The 18,961-nt window shown below is 34.1% G+C and overlaps 2 protein-coding genes across 4 annotated transcripts; one reads left to right on the top strand and one right to left on the bottom strand.

Moving 5' to 3' along the window:
- Positions 1–334: 334 nt before the first annotated feature.
- Positions 335–11,273, bottom strand: LOC108466889 (E3 ubiquitin-protein ligase PRT6-like). 3 transcript variants are annotated; one of them, XM_053025222.1, is made up of 18 exons: positions 10,871–11,273; positions 9,591–10,700; positions 8,167–9,296; positions 7,919–8,059; positions 7,315–7,558; positions 6,522–7,223; positions 6,110–6,301; positions 5,342–6,018; positions 4,620–4,671; positions 3,900–4,530; positions 2,849–3,057; positions 2,010–2,530; positions 1,816–1,920; positions 1,608–1,674; positions 1,378–1,455; positions 1,065–1,133; positions 819–966; positions 335–725 (listed from the first exon to the last, which is right to left on the bottom strand). In XM_053025222.1, the coding sequence occupies exons 1-17, from the start codon at positions 10,922–10,924 to the stop codon at positions 892–894; spliced, it is 6,057 nt and encodes a 2,018-aa protein (XP_052881182.1). In that variant the 5' UTR covers positions 10,925–11,273; the 3' UTR covers positions 335–725; positions 819–891. The 3 variants fall into 3 exon arrangements, with proteins under 3 accessions (XP_052881182.1, XP_052881183.1, XP_052881184.1); XM_053025223.1 differs by having other exon boundaries at positions 335–673; XM_053025224.1 differs by having other exon boundaries at positions 8,185–9,296.
- Positions 11,274–14,888: 3,615 nt separating this feature from the next.
- On the top strand, positions 14,889–18,446 carry LOC108466321 (probable serine/threonine-protein kinase PBL10). The gene is made up of 6 exons (XM_017766652.2): positions 14,889–15,376; positions 15,502–15,830; positions 16,666–16,801; positions 16,876–17,024; positions 17,116–17,239; positions 17,746–18,446. The coding sequence occupies exons 1-6, from the start codon at positions 15,325–15,327 to the stop codon at positions 18,075–18,077; spliced, it is 1,122 nt and encodes a 373-aa protein (XP_017622141.2). The 5' UTR covers positions 14,889–15,324; the 3' UTR covers positions 18,078–18,446.
- Positions 18,447–18,961: the final 515 nt, after the last annotated feature.

Here is an 18,961-nt window from a genome sequence, read left to right as displayed (position 1 = left end):
GGATGGGAAAATCAGAACCCAAAAAGACTTTTTTTTCGTGGTTTAATGATTGAAAAATAGTGAATTTATGGTCCATTCAAATTATACGAAAATTTATTTTATGGATTTTTATCATATTATTTATGATTTGTTTTAATTATTTAATAATATTATAATAATTTTTTATATTATTAATACATAATTTTTACACTAAACCTCTTGTAGACATAATTTTGGATATTATTAAATAATTAAAAAAGTATCATATATGATCATATATGGTTGGAAATACACAATTTTTTACATTGAATTTACTAAACAGAGTGGATCATGTTGAACAGAAAAAGCTTAGACATTCATGGAAGTGAGACCAAAGCGAATTTATAAGCACAAGATGAGAGCTGCTGTCAAGTGAAAATGTTGAACTATTTACAATATGTTATATATATATGTGCCCTTTAACTTGAGAAAGATTTCAACTGCTTTACATTAGAATTTATGGCTCTACTTATCAGAGATGAAAAGAAAAAACATGGAAAGTTATAGAAGAAACCAAACTGTTTTCTCATAGTGTTGTCTTCTTTGAAACCGGTTCCCAATCAACATGGTGATCTAAAGCCTGAATATGTTCAATTGAAGACTTGTCGGTCAAGGCATTGGACTCTACATGCCAGGGGTTCTTCGATTTAAGAGTCTAACAACATAATATGAAACAAGAGAACAGCAAAATCAGCCATATCTAACACCTGCCAGGAAAAAAATAAAATGAACAAAATCGGTTGAGACATGAAGACAGTCCTAGACCATTTTAACGAGACAAGGTACTAAAATGTTGTTACCTTATGGTCGTTAATATGAAACGTACACAAGGATAAGAATGCTCTCACCCACCACCTTAAACATGAAACCAAACTAAACCGCGAAGAAGGTATCAATGGTAGTTTGACCAAGAACCTTTGAACTCCGATCAAGGCCATGAGAAGCAACCTATTGAGAGAATATAGTATTATGAACATCAGAAAACAAAAACCTTAGTTTCCGTGAACAAAGCCAAAAAAAAAAAAAAAAAGCGATTTGGATATTACCATATTAGTTAGAGCAGCATAGCGTTCCTCGTTCAAGTAGAGCGGTTTTCCTCTACGCATTTCGTTATCCTGAAATAAGAAAATGATGCAGAGAATCAAGTAGACTAGCCTTTAGTAACCAATCATGTTGTAGCATTGAATTGTAACCAAAGAAGAATTGAAGTGGTTCCTTCGTTGATGAATAATGGGGTGATGGGTCAGGAGATATTATGCATTCCCTTCCCTTAGGATTCAAGAAAACATTTGCGGTGAGACCAAATACCTTACCTCTTCACCGACTACGAACTTTGTTAATGAAAGGGAAATACCTTACCTCTTCACCAAATGCATCCAAATAAGGAGACAGCCAAGGAGCTTGACGGGCACATCTTTGTAGCAAGATTGTTGTTCTCTATTACAACAACAAAGACTATTAGCCTTTTTCACAGGAACAGGGCCAAGGGGGGCAGGCAGGGGCACTCAAAGATAAACTTTTGGCTTCGTCTCTGCTTTTTCATGAAATATATTAAATAAAAATTGAAGAAAAAACTAGGAGATTGATACCTTTATCAACAGAAATACACCAATACCAGCTCCACAGGACTTTGCATGAGATTTGCATCCACTCTCCCTAGTTATGAAAATCATGAAGATCAAGGAAATTGGTACTTTAGACTTAGTAATGAAGCTTAATAATAAGAATACAAGAGAATCAATAATAAATGCAGAGATTAAAGCATAAAAAAGGCAACAAGTGATGTTGATCATTAACCTGCAGCATGGTTTAAACCCTGCACAGCATAATCTACCACACAACAGACATAACGCAGGTTCATGAACAACAGTTTTGCAGTCAGGGCAACACTGACTTATATACCTGTTGAAAGATGCATTTTTTCTCATGAATGAAAGTATTCTTGAAAGTGGACCGATATCAACTTGTATAAGGTCAAATTGGTAACAAACCTTAGGAATAGGTCTTGATAAACATGAGGCAGGCTCAGCAACTTAAAAGGAACCGCAGGATTACAGTAGAAAACATTTTGGACACTACTGGTTCTATATACCTTGTGGAAATGATGACACCATTTTAATGCAAACGATCGCGAGACTTCATCATCGAGAATAACATCTACAGGAGGAATCTTAAACATCTTCTCCAGTTTTTGTACTTCATTGAGCTCCGTTGAAGTATTTTTAGTTGCATCCATCATATGAGATGGCTTCCACATGTTATCACTATCACAGAATGGTGATCGGACAGAAGATTTAAGCATCTTCCACAACAATGCACACCTCCGCAAGTAAGGGAAACTCAATCTTCTAATAATATCTTTAATATCACAAGAAAGTTCGACTTCATTTGATACGAAATACCAGCGAGCAAAATCAGATTCTCCAAGAATGTTACAGATATCAGTAATTAGGCAATGTTGGGAACTTAGCTCATTGACGTTATAACCTTGTATCCAACATGTAATTATAGCCTGAAAATCAGCATATGACATTCACAAATTTTGTTGCATTGCAATATTAAGTGACTAATAGTTTCATTCATAGAAAATATCAGCTTTGACGAAATTTTTATTTAAAAATATCATCCTTTAAAACCTAAAATAAAACATCTTCTATGATTTGCATAAAGCAATAGAAATATCTGCCTAAAGTTTGAAAGTTTGAAAGTTTTCATTTGTTCATAACCCCCCCCCCCAAAAAAAAAAATAATAATAATAATAACCACACGCAGGCACACAAATATACTTAAAAGACTGAGGTAGCCTATGTTAAGAGAAATAGTGGCAAACCTGAATTACGGAGACAACATAGAAGACATGCACAAGGGATAGCACGGACTCCTCACATGATAGAAATGGGAATGGAAGAGAGAAGAGAACCCACATCAATGATGAGAAAGGGTCATGAGCAAGAACAGAATCAGCTGCCCGATTCCAAAACTGAATACCGGGATTTAATGCTTCCTTATCGTCAGGGTTCAAGATATGAAGGAGATTGTCTGTCAACACTTACAATCATGAGTAAACATTTAAACAAAAAGAATCCAAAACTAGGAACTTATCTGCTACTTAATTACTGTATTTAAACTAAATCCAAAATTAATAACATCCCATCCTTCACATATGTATATATTAATGCTGCTCTTCATTAAATTAGTTCAAAGAAATGTTCTCTCCCTTTCACTGTACCTCCATCCTCCTTTATTTTGGTTAAGTAGAGAAAAGTCAGTTTATTAGCGTGAGTGGAAAATTGTACCAATTTATTTCAACTTGTTTTCCCGAACGATCAAAACACCATAGTAAATTCTTCATATAGAGTTTATTGAGAACTTACTTGGATAACCATGATTTCTATATTTAAAATATATCTACACCTCTAGAATTTAATAGACATTCTGCATGAATCTAGTGCCAATTTTCTAGTGAATTTCGAAGGTACAAATACCATGGAAGCCCTTGTACTAGGTGTTAGATTGCATTTTGCCCCCACTAAAAAAATTGGCAAATTAATCTCTACACATTAGATCAAAAAGCAAACTAGTCTTTTCTATTAAAAAATTCGTCCTTTCCTACTATTAAAAACTGTCATAGCTGACAGAATAACCAAACAATGACACGTGGCATACTACGTGTGCCCATGCTGACATATAGGGACTAATTTTTAATAGTAGAAATGGAAGAAATTTTTAACAAAAGGACCAATTTACTCTTTAATCTAACATACATGGACTAATTTGCCCATTTTTTGAGTAGAGGGGGCAAAACACAATCCGACTCCTGATACAACAGCCTCTATGACACTTTTACCGAATTTCAAAGCAATAAATAGAGAAAATTGTACCTTCCACTTTATGTCGGGTGCTGTGGTAATCAGATAAAATCCCATTGCAAATAGACTGTGCAAACAGTTGAAGAGCTCTAAATCTTTGAAGAGCGTGAAGAGAATTAGTATTACTCAGGTTCTGGACAACTCTTAGCAACAAGGAAAAGATAAATTCACTAGAAGATTTAAATTCCTTATACAGAGAAGTAAGCGTATAATTTGTGGCCACAGAAGTCTTTAAACCACGAGCAGCAACTTCTGTTGACATAAGAGAATACTTGAGAATATCCCATATGATTATAGTGTGACTTAACCTTGTAGATCCAAAGAGCATCTCCTGGTTTTTTGAAAAGTTCATTTTATACAACGCTTGAGATATAGGTTCAAGATCCTGACTAATACTTTCTGTTCTTTGATGAGAAAGAGCTTTAATGAAATCAGGCCTCCCAACCACCTTTGCCGCAGTTTTTAGAAGAGATAACCCTTGCTGGAGCATAAGGGAACAGATTTCTTCATTTGATGAAGATGGAGAACCTAGAGCAGGCAGTGGATCAACAGTTACACTCATAGCCTGCCTTCCAGTCTTTCCATTCACCGCAGGCAAGATAGCATTCACTAGTTGTCGACACACTGGACAAAGAAACTCTCCCTGACAAGGCAAACAAGTACCAGATAGACAACAAATGTAAGATAAGGATTTTGCAAAAAGAGAAAAGCCAATTTCGAGTAAGCTTGTACCTTATCAAGATCTACAATAAGTGCCCCCTCAAAGAAACTTCTTCGGGCATATCTATGACCACAGAACAAGAAGATATCTTAAACACTTTCAAGAAAGAGCACTTCTATGCAGGCACATGCATGGACAAACCTATAACACCTATTCAAAGTTACCAAGTTAAAAGGCATTTGTGTGAGACTTTTGGTTCCTTGTACAATGAAATTACGTATAATTTTCTTTTAAAAATTTCCAAACTGTACACTCAAGATTCTTCAAGGTTTTTCAGGGTTCACTGTTACAGCACTCAATGTTATAAAAGGCATTCACTGAAAAATGATATTTATTTACATAGAAAAATAATAATTTCAGCAAACCTTATATTTTTATATGCTTCCTACCATGGTTTGTCAAGCATTTTCAAGTCATAACATATCATTGCTAATAGCTAATACACCCAAAGAAAAATCATAGAAGTTTGAGCTTTAGTTTTTAATAAAATAAATTTACACGAAATTTTCATTAATTAATTTACAATATAAAATTATCAAAAGGATGTATTCTTAAGTAATATTATTTTTAATTTCCACTTTATCCTAAAATCAAAGTTTTGAAGAAACTAAAGTCATATTAATATACGGTGGCAAAATGCAACATCGAGATAGTGACATCTTTCCCCTCAACCCCTAAAAGAAATAAGTAAATATAATAAAAATGAAAATGAATTCCCTTTTAGAAGACTTACCTTTCCTTCAGTGATGATAAATAGCTATCAAGACAATCCTGATGAACAGCATGTCCACATGAAGAGAGATGAATTCCATCACAATCTAACAGGCCAAGTGCATCATAAACAAAAGGCTTTGAAGCAGATTCTGTCAACTCTCTATCACCATTACAGTTCTCAAAACCCAAAGAGTTTTCGCTTGTCTTGCTCGAAAGAGAAGCAATGTATTTCCCAGGTCTGTGACAGTCGGCATCCCTGCTGCTTCCCAGAGAACCTCCACTGGCAGGGGATACATCATCCTTTTTAAGGCTTGAGCTTAATGAAGTATCACACATTTCTTTACGAATACGCACGCACATATCTTCTTCTAGTGTCTCCAAATTATATTCACTACTGTCCCTCATGTAACTAGATGAGAAAGGTGCTTGAGTGCTCCTCAGTGAAGGAAACCGAGACTTGATAAACTCGAGAATGACATTTACTTCACCACATTGTGCTTGCTCATTATCACCAGACTCAACAACCGAATTTTCAGTCAACTGAAATGGAGGAGAAGACAACCCTGAACTGCTGGAAGAGCCATTTGATCCAGATTGATCAGTCACGCTATTTGTGGGAATAGAACCTTGCTTCTTGTCTGCCCAACGATCTCCAGAAGGACAACCTCTATCAACAAAGCTCAAAATCCTAGATTTCTTTGTCCAAGGAAGAACAATTAGTTAGTTCTTGCAGGAAAAAAAAATCCATTTGTCTCAAGTGACAGTAACCTAAAGACTAATCACTTACCTGGAGAAGAATCAAGAAAGAAACAGGATTTTTGGAACTAGGATCATGGCAAAGAGAGCAACTTTGTTGCACAGCACCTTCCGTTTCATGTTCAGTTGCAGAATTAGGCATTTCTGCTTCGGAATTTGAATCATAATCAGCATCTGAAGTGATGCTTGACAGAAATTTGGATTGCTCAACTTTCATTTTAGCCTGCATGGAAAATGAAAGAATAAAGAAAACAATTCAAACCAACAAACTAATACACTGGATGATGTTCCATTATAGTTCAACTTCCCATACCATTTACATTTATGATATTATGCACTGAATTTGATTATAGACAATTAACAGCATTTCTGTTTTGAAGAACATAATATCTTTAACTTTTATTCTTAGCATAAATTCACCCAACTCCAGTGCAAAACCTCACCATTATGGCCGCTTGTCTTTCACGAGCTTTTGCCTTATGCATATTAGATGTACTATCAGTAGTAGGAATAGATTTTGACAGACAGCTGACCACTTCGGGTGCAAGTAGTTGCAGTTTGGCAAAGCAGTGGGAATCAACTTCAGCAAACTTCTTCAATAAGCTCTCAATCAGAGGAGAAAAACTAGAGTTGCTAGAATCCAAATAGCTATTTCGATTCACTTGCTGATGCATTCTCATTAAAGCAACAAGAAGTGATAACAAACTTTGTTTGCTGGCAGCATAGTTCAAAGATTCACCAATTTCCTCAACAGCAAAAACTGGCATAGAATATGAATCTTCAATATAACATTCCACATCAGTAGCTCCATTCTGCTGCAAATAAATGTCTAATGCTAGTGAAAGTAAGTGCAATGCTCTCATAAGGATACCATCAGAAGCACGTGATTCGGTGCATTTATCAGTGAAAACAAAATAAAATAACACAGCACGAATAATCTTAAGTGTCACTCTGCATGTAGCAATTCTAGCAACTCTCTCAAGAGGAGGATATATTTTTGTCCACCTAGGCAGCTGAGTAGTCATTGCAGAGACACCACAGAATCGGAAGTATCTTTCTTCTGCAACTTGCAAATCCCTTGATCTCCAACGAGGATGGTACAAATCCAGCTCCTTCCAATACACCCCACGCAATGAATACATTCCCTGACACATCGGCGTTAAGAAATATTAACTAATCAAAACATTTGCTCAACCCATTAATATTGAAAGAATATTTCAGAACACAAACTCCAACCTGATTTAAGTCTGATGGATTAGAGTATGCAGCAACTTTGTCTAAAATTTCCTGAAGCTGATCAAACTTAGAGAGCTCACAAGGTAGAGATTTCAGTAGTTGACTGTGAGTGGCATCTCCAATTGCTAACTTATAAATGAACTCTCTTTTCAGACTGTCAGCTATACTGCATCCACTGAATCGCCTTTCTTGTAATATTTGCATGACCAGAGTGAGCATTTCCTTTACAAGAATTGGCTCATACCTGAAAGCACCCATTGAACCCAGTGATACTGTTGCATTACAACAAACAAGAATTCAGAAACTTATAATCTTAAGTGTGTATGGTGGTCATGAGAGTTTGAGTGCATGTGCCATTTTTACTACTCCAATTTTGCTGTCCAAAGCACAAAAGAACAAATCAAAAAGCTTGGTCCAAACTAGCAAAAGGTATTTCCATTATGATAACAAGGTCCATAACATATGCTTGAAAACAGAATGAACCCTGCTATTGCATATTCAAGCAGACACATTTCTGATCATTTATGGAATCTGTAAAAGGAATTAAAGGACATTAAAAGCATTTCAACGGTACAAAGTAGAAGTTAAGGGGATAAATGCATACTCATTTGATCTTTCAAGATTTAGAGAAAGGTAGTTTAATAGCCCAAATCGTTCTAAAATTCTCGTAACATAGAGATCAGGAGCAGCTAGTGCAGCACAGCATTGCAGCAAAAATAGATCAAGCTCCAAACCTTCTTCAGACCTGCAAGTAAAGGACATCAGAAAGAACTTGACAACTAAAAAATGGGAACTTGGAGGGGAACTTTTTCTGCCTAATTATATTCAACTTATAAAGCACAATTGACCAACCAGCGAGAAGAGCGATACCACTTGTAAGATACTAGTCCAGCATCCCCATTCTTCAGCCACATTCCAGATAAAAATTGAGAACAAAACACCCTGATCCGCAAGGGATGCTCCATAACTGAGGCAGAGAACCCAAAAGGATGGCAGCCCCCAAGGATATGGCCAAAGAAATCTGCATAAGTTGGTGACGACAAACTTGGAGAACAAGAAGAATTTGTTATATTTGGCATTACAGATTCACCATAACACGATTTTAATGCCTTCTGCAGAAGCAAGGAAAGTAATCGATGTAATGGAATGTGAACGGATATCTCTTGCGAACTGACATCATAAATAATATCAGGCCATTCAGACAGACTCAAAACAGGTAGAACAGCTAGACCCGTGCCAGTGCCTGTCTCCATCTCCATGTCATCACTTGCTAGATGTCCATTATATACAGGTGAAGAAGATTCTGAGCAATGATTTTCACTTGAACCAGTTAGTTTACCAAAATATTTGCCTCCTCTAATTTCATATTGTGTTCTTTTTAAAAGATTCCTATCAGAAATGCCATTACTATTAGGAGAAGATATACTCTGAAGAGCTGCAGAGATACCGTCATCGACTTCCATCCAAGTCTCCAAAACCCTTAAGCACTCCTGTATTAACCAGATAGCAGAGGAAGGTACTGAAAGATGAGATATGGAATCAGATTCAACTTCAGTAACCTTTGACATACTCCTTCCTGTTAAACTACAAACAGAACTCTCTTGGGATAGCCTTCCTACTTTTGCATGCCTTACACCATCTCCATCGTCCATATCTTGCTTAAAAGTATAAGGAAGAACATTTGTTCCTTCACTTACAGAAACAGAAAATGCTCCATCCACCAAAGGGGAATGAATATTGGCAATAAAACTGCCTAAAACAAAAGGCAAATGTATGGAATCATTTTCTTCTTCTATATGGAGATTAGTTTCCCTCTTTATAAGGTTTATCCCTTGCACAAAAGCTAAAAGCTTTAGCCAAGTTCTTACAATGTCCTGTTGCTCATGGGTTGCATATTTGGAGACTACATCATGGCTCATAACAAACTGAATATGTTCAACTACAAGGTAAGTGGTATAATACAAATTTCCCAACTTAGTAACCTGCAAAAGAACAAAACACAAGTAACTTTACACAGACCGTAAAAATTTAACATGTTACCGTTCTCATTACTATAACTTGAATGACAGAAAATGCAAACAAACTCCATTTCTACTAGACTCTCTTTCTTATTTTTGAATAATTCATTCTACATTTATATATAGCATTTGTTACTTAAGTTGATTACCAATCCCTTTGAATAAAAGTGACCAAGTTGACCTGCATAGCCATATTACCCCAGTTGACTAAACAGCATCAAGTATGGTCAAAAGAATAGCAAAAGTTTATACAATTACCTTCAAATGGTCATCTTTCTGAGAACAAGAAATAAAAATGTCGCCCAGGCATTTCAGTAGCACACCTAGTAGGTCCATCTCCTTCACAAGACGAGCAGTTAGGGTTGGCACTGTGAATATTTGGGCAGAGAAAGTTGAGATTAGAGGGTACTTGCTCTTGAGAATGCTACCACTGCCATCTTTTATGGCTTCATTTATAACATTAGGGTAATAGCTTAAAAATACTTTAGAAAATTCATTTTTGAAGATAGGCTCTGCGAGCAATTTCAGCAGCAGTTCATGGAGTTTCTTCACAACACCGTCACCTATAAACCTCTCAGTTCTGATCAGAATACCCAATAAACCATCTAAAGAAATCATCCTCTTAGACACAAAACTCAGCAAACTCTCACTATTATTGCAAAAGTCTAAAAGCATCTCAACAACCACGTAAGTTAGTTCATTAGCAGCTTTCCCCTGCTCAGTGCCACTATCACTCTCTCTCGTTTTCCCTTCGAAGATACCTTCTGCTAAGAATAGCTTGTTTCTCCAAAAGTTAAAGAGAACATCAAGCACCGGCCCAACTGAATCCGCTATAGTCTCAGGAAGCTGTTGAATCTGTTCAGCACCTTTATGCTTCGAGCAAAAACCTTCGTGTTTCCATGCTGTTTCATCTCCACAATCACAACAACCACCGCCCGTTTTAAAAATAGAAAAATCATGACCTTTATGATTCCCATTCTGAAAACAAGGGACACAAATAGCACAAGTTGGATCAACCTCACATGTTCGGCACCTATACGCAATGTCATTTGATCCCCAAACCGCAGCACAAACACCTCGTTGATCAACACTCAATTTTGCTAGGCTTATCAAAGCATTCACAGGCTCACCTCGAAACATCAACCACTGTAACCAAACCAAACTCTCACGAAACCAGTTTTTCACAGATACACGCAGCCATTTCTTAGACTTTAGCCTAGCATCTTGTATAGACTCTACCATTTCCTCATCAGTAGGTAAGATTGCGAAAACTATCTCCTGCGACAACCCATTATCACTAACGAAATCGACTATCCCTTCGTAATGCCTATCCAAGTACTCCACTGGAATCCCTAAAGCTGCTAACCTCTGATCATAAATATAAACACAACCCTTTTTTCATCAGATACTAGTAGTTCAATATCAAGCAATATAAATACAAATGCTAATACAATATAATCATAAAGCTTCAATATTTTCACATTCAACCGAATTGAATAATCAAAAATTAAGTAAACAGATTAATACAAAGAACATACCTGTATGACTCGATCATGGGGTTCAATCGACGAAAAATTTGTCGGCGATTCCATGCTATGACAGTAAAATTTTAATCAATTTTGGAGCTTTCAAATAAAACCCGAATTACCCAAGTCCTAAATCATTCTAAATTCCTCGCCTTTTCACTAGTCGTCGACATTGCAGTGGACCAAATAGACCCTTCAGTTTTATTTTTTTCATCAATTTCTACCTTTTTTATTATTAAAAATGGTGACTTTACTCAGAAAACTTAAGCCACGTTGCGGATTTTTATTTGTACGGAAAAATTAAACTTTGTGATAGGGATAAAGATTTCTCCGTAAATACTAATTAATAATATCACATTGGAAAGATAAAGAAATTCAATAGGTAAATGTAAAATTCTCTAAAAGTGTCGCACTTTGATTCAAATCTCAAATTTGATTGAAATAGAATTTATACTCATCAGGATGTTTAAAAATAATATACGATAAATAATTAAATATATAGTTTAAAATTTATTAATAATAACCATGAAATATGTATGTTATTAAAATAAAAATTAGATTAAATTGTTTATCGTGTGTTGTCATTAATCTTGAGTCAATCTCGAGTTAAAGTGTGCATGATATAGTTAAAATGTATAAAAGTATAAAAATAAAACTTTAATTGAGTGGTAAATTAAAAATTTTACTATTGTGAGTTAAAATCTAATCAAAAGTTTTTTTAAGTAAAAATACTAAAATATATTCAAATAATATTACTTATTTTACTTACAAAAGGGTACTATCATAACTTTCTAACTGAGTTTGGTGACCGGATTGATGGTGACAACAACTCAATCAAGAATTTTATTAAAGTAATCATAATTTGCAAAATTTAATCCGACTGAATTAGAGCTCAAAAATTGATGTAACTGAACCAACTTTAGATCAGTCATTTAATCAACTTTAGTTATTGATTATTTTATATTTTTTAAATAATTGAAAATACATTAAATTAAATTTAGTTTTTTTTGTCGAGTCGATTTGAAATTTCAAAATTTAATAACTGATTGAAAATCAAATCTATAATCGAAAAATTGCCCAAACTGAATTTGACTAAACAGATTGGGTCAGTTTAGTCGGTTTTCTCAATCCTAATAAAAAATTTTCCTTCTGCTACCTATTTGGCACTTAGATGACATGATTCAAAACTAAATGTATTTAATAGTCGAGTGATCTACCCAAACTTAATGGCCCGCTTAAAATTGAGAGGGTTGAGTAAAAAAAAAAGTATACTTAAAAATCAGTTTGAGAAAAAAATAGACCCGTTTAAAATATGAGTTAGGATCGAGTTTAAACATTTAAAGCTTAGACTAGACTAACCTATTTCCTAAATTTATGATATATCATATAATTTATAATACACAAACATTAAATTTATATTTAGAACAACTAAGCCTGGGGCAGGATGAATTATGGAATGAAAGAACCAAATTATTGAAGATGGATGAATGATGATGAACGACAAGATAGATGACCTAATGCCTTAGGATGTCTGGATTTTAACATCCATATTTAATCAACCCTTTATTTACGAATTAGATTTGTTCATAGGTTACTTATCTAGGTCAAAGATCGGCTCGAAATTTGAGAGAGTTAAGATAAAAAAATTAGGTCCCTAAAAATAGGTTTTGGCAAAAAATTTTAGGCCCGTTTAAAATACGAGTCGAGTTCAGGCTTAAACATTTAAGGATCGAGCCTGACTTGACTCGACTCGACTCGTTTTTAAGTTTATAATATTTTATATTATGTTATTTTATATATTATATCATTTAGAACACATTAAAAAATAAATATATACTAAATATATAATATTACTCTAATGTAAACATTAAAATAATATTAAGATAACTATATAAAAATTTTCAATAAATAAAAAATGTATAAAATTATTAAATATTAAAACAATACAATATAAATCTTTTTTAAAAAAATAAAAATAATATGGACGGACCTAAAATGGGTTTGGGTTAATCTTTTGTAAATATGGACAGGTTTGGAGATAATTTTAAGCCCATATTTTAAGTCGAGCCAGACTTAAGCAAATATAATGTATGTTACTATTATATTTAGGCTTGGTCCAATCCAACTCATGAACTAAATCATACGATTCTAAAAGTACTAAGCATGATGTTATTAGTAAACCTATTTATAATAAGTATAATACATAATTTGACTCATAATATACCATAAATTCAACTTCAAAAATATCCAATATCAAGTTAGAGTTTAAAAAATTGTGTGTTTCATTTTGAGCTTTTATAGAAAATTCTGCTGGCTCAGGCTTCACTAAAATAATCATAACTTGAGCCCCAAATTTGTTTTGACATTTTTAAAATTGATATGTACCTAAAAGACAACTATTTGATCTAAAAGTAGATAACTCGACCCAGAAATACCTAGAACCCGTTCAAGAATGCTTGCAAGTTGGAAAATATTCTAGGCTTGAGAAATAATAGCTTTGGTGAATTTAATTTCATAAATATCACTCTATCCATACATGTATCATGATTTGTTATTAACTCAAGCAAAATTAATACATTGTACAACTCAAAATTTTTATTATTTCAAAAAGGCCTCCTAAGTTGGAAAAAAAAAAGGGTAAATTAACGAAGATAGAAAAACAAAGCGTTGACACAAATATCGATGTCAATTGTCTATCGACCTGAGAAGGAAGAAAGAAAGGGGGAAATGAAGGGGGTCAAAAGTTTAGGTTGGTGTGGAGAGCAAAAATGTATAAGAGAAAAAAGGTTGATGGTGAGTTAATGATCGGTGCGGAAAGAGGTGATATTGTTGTCAAAAGCGTGCTAATAGTTTCACCATTGGTGGAAGAGACAACTAAAAGAAAAGCAAAAAAGAGGATAAGGGAAAAGGAATGAGGAGAAGAGAAAAGGATGGAGAAGTAAGAAAGAGGGGAGGGTTGTGGTGGGTGAGTGGCCGATAGTCGACCCTAATGCCACCACTCGAATGGTAAAAATGGCTATAAATGAGGAGAGGGTTATCCATTTTAAAATCTAAGTCTAATTTTGTTTAGACCAAAAGTGGTATTTAAATAAATCACTCTTAACAATAACAACTTCAGAATTTGAACTTGATCAAAATACACTCGTAAATCTACTCCCACTTTTTCTAATCATTTGTCAATAATTTTTTTTTTAAGTTTAATACTTGAAAACGGACAACGAGGGAAAACAAGAGTATTTTAGTTGATAAACACTCGCAAATCTAACATGTTTCAAATTCAAATAAAAATAATTACATTTAACACATATTCAAAACTTAATATTAATATTTTTAATTTCAGCCTTTTTTTATCTTTTTAGTCTAAGGAAAAAGTTTTCATTTTTGACACCTCTCTAAAATTATCAACTTAATTTAAATCTTTTGAACCCTTTAATCAAATTAATAAAAAAATTATATTTTAAACTCGAAAATTAAAAATTTAATTCAGTAAACTACCATAATAATCACATTTGTTTGTCTCAGGTTACATTTTAGTCAATTATGTTATTATTTTGTTACAAAATGGTCACTTTGCTATTAAGATCTGTTACCTCCCAAATGACAGTTCAATGTGGTAATGAAAATGGGTTTTAAATGCCAACATAGATATCCAATTGGATGAGAAAAGTTAAATTTTTTTATGAAATAAAATACAAAATTTTGGGATCTCCTACGTGAATGATTTGGGTTTTAAGGTAAATTTTGTATTCTATTTTAATAAAAAAAATTAACTTCTCATCCTAACTGGATATCCACATTGGTATTTTAAACTCATTTTAATTGTATTGTCGTTTGGGAGGTAACATATCTTAACCGTAAAGTGATTATTTCGTAACAAAACAATTACGTAAGTGATTAAAACGTAACATTTCAAACATGAGTGACTAAAATGTAATATGAGGCAAATAAAAATGACTATTTTAAAAATTTACCCAATTTAATTTTATGAAAAGAAAAAGAGAAAATTCAAAAAAGCAAAGCACAACACAACGACAATAATCTCTAAAGTAAATCAAGCGGCGAAGACAAGGGTGTCTTTAAAACGAGTTATAAAATAGTGGAGTTGACTAATCATTTGAGAATAATCAAATGAAAAAGTCTTCTAATTTTATGGAAAAGAAGCCTTCAACCATGTACAAATTTTGGTTGGCTAATCCTTAAAAAAGCAACAGTTCATAATGGAAGAATGAAACCATTTTTTTATTTTTCTTTTTTGGCTTTGCTGATATTTTTATTAATTCTCCTCTTATTCCTAAGCTAAACCCATCTTCCCAAATTTGAAAAAAAAAAAAAAAAAAGAGTATCTTGCAACCCCAGTCACCACCAAGCTTTGTTCTTTCTGAATAAGCAAGTTGAGTTTTTTATTGTCCCCCCCTTTTCTGGGTTGTTTTGAGACAAAGATTTGGGTTTTTTCTCCTTCTTTTTTGATGGGAGCTTGTTGGAGCAATCAAATAAAGTCTATCTGTTCTTCAACCACAGGTGAGCTGAATGAATGTAATTTGGTTACAGCTTTGAACTTTTTGTTTTTGTTCATTAAAGGATTGATCTTTGCATTGCATGCATGTTTCCTATGTTTGTAATGTGAAATTTACAATTGTTTGTAGTTAATTCAAGTAGTGAGGCCAGAAATGATAAAAATTTGAGTGGTTCAAGCAGTAAGGTTTCTTCAGCTTGTACGATACCACATCAACCTTCAAGGAGTGAAGGTGAAATTTTGCAATCTTCAAATTTAAAGAGTTTCACTTTCATTGAGCTTAGGGCATCTACCAGAAATTTCAGAGCAGATAGTGTATTAGGAGAAGGTGGATTTGGTTCTGTTTACAAAGGATGGGTTGATGAACATTCACTTACAGCTACCAAGCCTGGTTCTGGTACTCTTATTGCTGTTAAGAGGCTCAATCAAGATGGCGTCCAAGGTCACAAGGAATGGCTGGTTAGTACCGTACATATATGTGTATATATGTATACTAATATATGTATATATCAAAGCAGTCTATTTAGGTAAAAGTGCCTTGGAGGCTTTTGTGGTAGAAGTCAGATTATATTTTGTAGATCAATTAGCCTCTGAATATGAGATCAAAGAGCAAATTGATTTTTACGGTTAAAAATTGGAATAGCTGATGGAATAATTAGAAAGTAACACGTGATATGTCTCTTGTACCTCATGTTGACCTATAGGGATCACTTTTTAATGGTGAAAATAGATGAAATTGCTCTTTAATCTAACGTATAAAGATTAATTTGCTCATTTTTAGTGTAAAGATTAATTTGCTCGTTTTCTAGTAGAGAGGACAAAATGTAATCTGGCTCTTAGTAGAGAGATTTTCATGGTACTTTTACCTCATTTTGGGGTGAAAGTATCATAGAGTCGCTTGTATTAGGAGTCGAATTGTATTGTCTCTTTTACTAAAAATGGACAAATTAGTCATTATATGTTAGATAAAAAAGTAAATTGGTCTTTTCTATTAAAATTCCATCTATTTGTATTGTTAAAATTTGGCATGGTTGACAGAGTAATCAGACAGTGCCACATGTAGCTCATGCTGACGTATGGGGCTCAACTTTTAATAAAAGGATCAATTTGCTTTTTTATATAACATGCAAGGATTAATTTGGCTAGCTTTTAAGTAAAGAGGACAAATGCAATTTGACTCCTAGTATAAGGATCTCTATGGTACTTTGGTCTATTTGGTTAAAATGTTTTAGATATGGTGAAATGATGATGATGAGAACATCATTTGATTTTCTGGTATATTTTGGTAATACAGGCTGAAATCAACTATCTTGGACAATTATATCACCCTAACCTTGTGAAATTGATTGGTTACTGTTTAGAAGAGGAGCATCGGCTTCTCGTTTACGAGTTCATGCCACGGGGTAGCATGGAAAATCATTTATTCAGAAGTGAGTTTCATTTTGTTGATGAAAACATTCATATAAATGTCTGCAATCTAATGTTTTGTTTGCTTTTAATTTAGAAACAGGAGGATCACACTTTCAGCCGCTTTCTTGGGGTGTACGGATGAAGGTCGCACTCGATGCTGCCAAAGGATTAGCCTTTCTTCACAATGCCGAAACACAAGTCATATACCGCGATTTCAAAACGTCAAATATCTTGCTTGATTCGGTACGTAGCTTAGCATGTTGAAAATATTGGAATTTTATTCATTCTACTTATGTGCTGCTATATATATTGTTGCTATATTCGATATTCACAGGATTACAATGCAAAACTCTCGGATTTCGGGTTAGCTAGGGATGGACCAACTGGTGATAGGAGCCATGTTTCTACTAGGGTCATGGGAACCCACGGTTATGCCGCCCCTGAGTATCTAGCCACAGGTATTGCTCCCTGCTCTGTTTTCTTTTGTAAATACTTTGTACACGTTAATCCGGTGCGATTTTGTTTTCGACCTGCACACTCTGTCTACCTATATTACTCAAACTCGGGTGTTAGTCAGGGGCATAGACAAGGGGGCCAGAATGGTAAGATTGACTACAAGATAGTTTAATGGTAAATATGCACTTTGGCTACCCAAAAATTTAAGATTCATTTCTGACCCCCTAAAGCGATTTTCTAGTTTTGCCCTTAATGTGAGTGTCAGATATGAGTATATATCGGATATGGGTATTTGCAGAGTTCTCAGAGGGTCATATCTTTCATATCCATTGTCTACGTATATGTCGGGTACAGGTACTCTAGAAAAAGAGTCCGAGTAAAATAGCATACGTAGCTATTTGGTTCTCATTGTGCTTAGCTATTTGTTAGTAAATCATATGAATTGAGATGACATATCATATACTCGAGTATCGAAATCGATATCAACATTTTTTTTTCTATTGTAAAGGTCATTTGACTGCCAAGAGCGACATATACAGCTTTGGAGTTGTTCTTCTAGAAATAATATGTGGCCGACGAGCTATCGACAAGAACAAGCCGTCTGGTGAACACAATCTAGTAGAATGGGCAAAACCTTACCTGACCAACAAACGTAGAATATTCCGCGTGCTCGATACCCGTCTCCAGGGCCAATATTCATTGAACAGAGTCCAAAAGGCGGCTAACCTTGCACTTCATTGCTTAGCCAAAGAACCCAAATCAAGGCCAAGCATGGATGAGGTCGTAAAAAGGCTCGAGCAGCTTCAGGAGCCAGGAGGTACACCAGGAAACGCCATGTAAACGCCGGTGAACCAACCACTATACCCTTTGCCTTTGCCGCCTCGTGTGTAAATGAAAATCTTTCGATGCAGCAGTGATATCGTTACTGATTTGAACATCCACGAGAACGGTTTTTCGAATTTAAGCGCGAGGATATGAGAGCATGCATGAAAATTTGCTGGTTTTTAGTGTACATATCATACCATAATGATTGAAAAAGTGAAGAATATTTGTTCAGTTTTATATGGAAAATGCTTTGTATGTAATGTAATTAAGCACATATTGGACCCTGTCCATAGATTAGTGAGCTGCATGTGTGTGTGTGTATACATATGTATATGTTGATTTGATATTTTAGTATATATACATTGAAATTATGTTCATAAATAAGTTACAAATATATTTTATAGTATTGAATTCAAAAATTATTAGTAAAAATCAAGGGGAAAGTCAATTTTTCTAAGGGTAAAATATAATTTCATTATCGTATTGATTTATATTTTTATCGTTTTTAAAAAGATTAGATTAAAATTTTACTATTTTTGAGAGACGAACTATAATTTCACCATATATTAACTTATAAATTTAGAAGTACTAAATCAAAAATTTTTAATGTTGAGGGGTAACGGTCTTGTGCACCTGTCCTTTTATTTAGACTTGTTCGTGGGTCGGGTTGCCCACCCAGGTCCGAAGGTCCGTCAAAATTTGAGAGGGTTTTGACAAAAACATTAGGCCCAAAAAATGACTTAAGCAAAAAATGGCTTAGGCTTGTTTAAAATATGAGTTGGGCTCGAACTTGAACATTGAAAGCTCAAGTCAAACTTGACCCATTTTAAGTTTATAAAATTTTATGTAATGTAGAATACATTAAAAAAATAAATTTATACTAAATATATAATACTACT

Source organism: Gossypium arboreum, chromosome 2 (assembly GCF_025698485.1).
Source record: "Gossypium arboreum isolate Shixiya-1 chromosome 2, ASM2569848v2, whole genome shotgun sequence".
Lineage (NCBI taxonomy): Eukaryota > Viridiplantae > Streptophyta > Magnoliopsida > Malvales > Malvaceae > Gossypium > Gossypium arboreum.
This window is presented reverse-complemented; position numbering and strand designations above follow the sequence as displayed.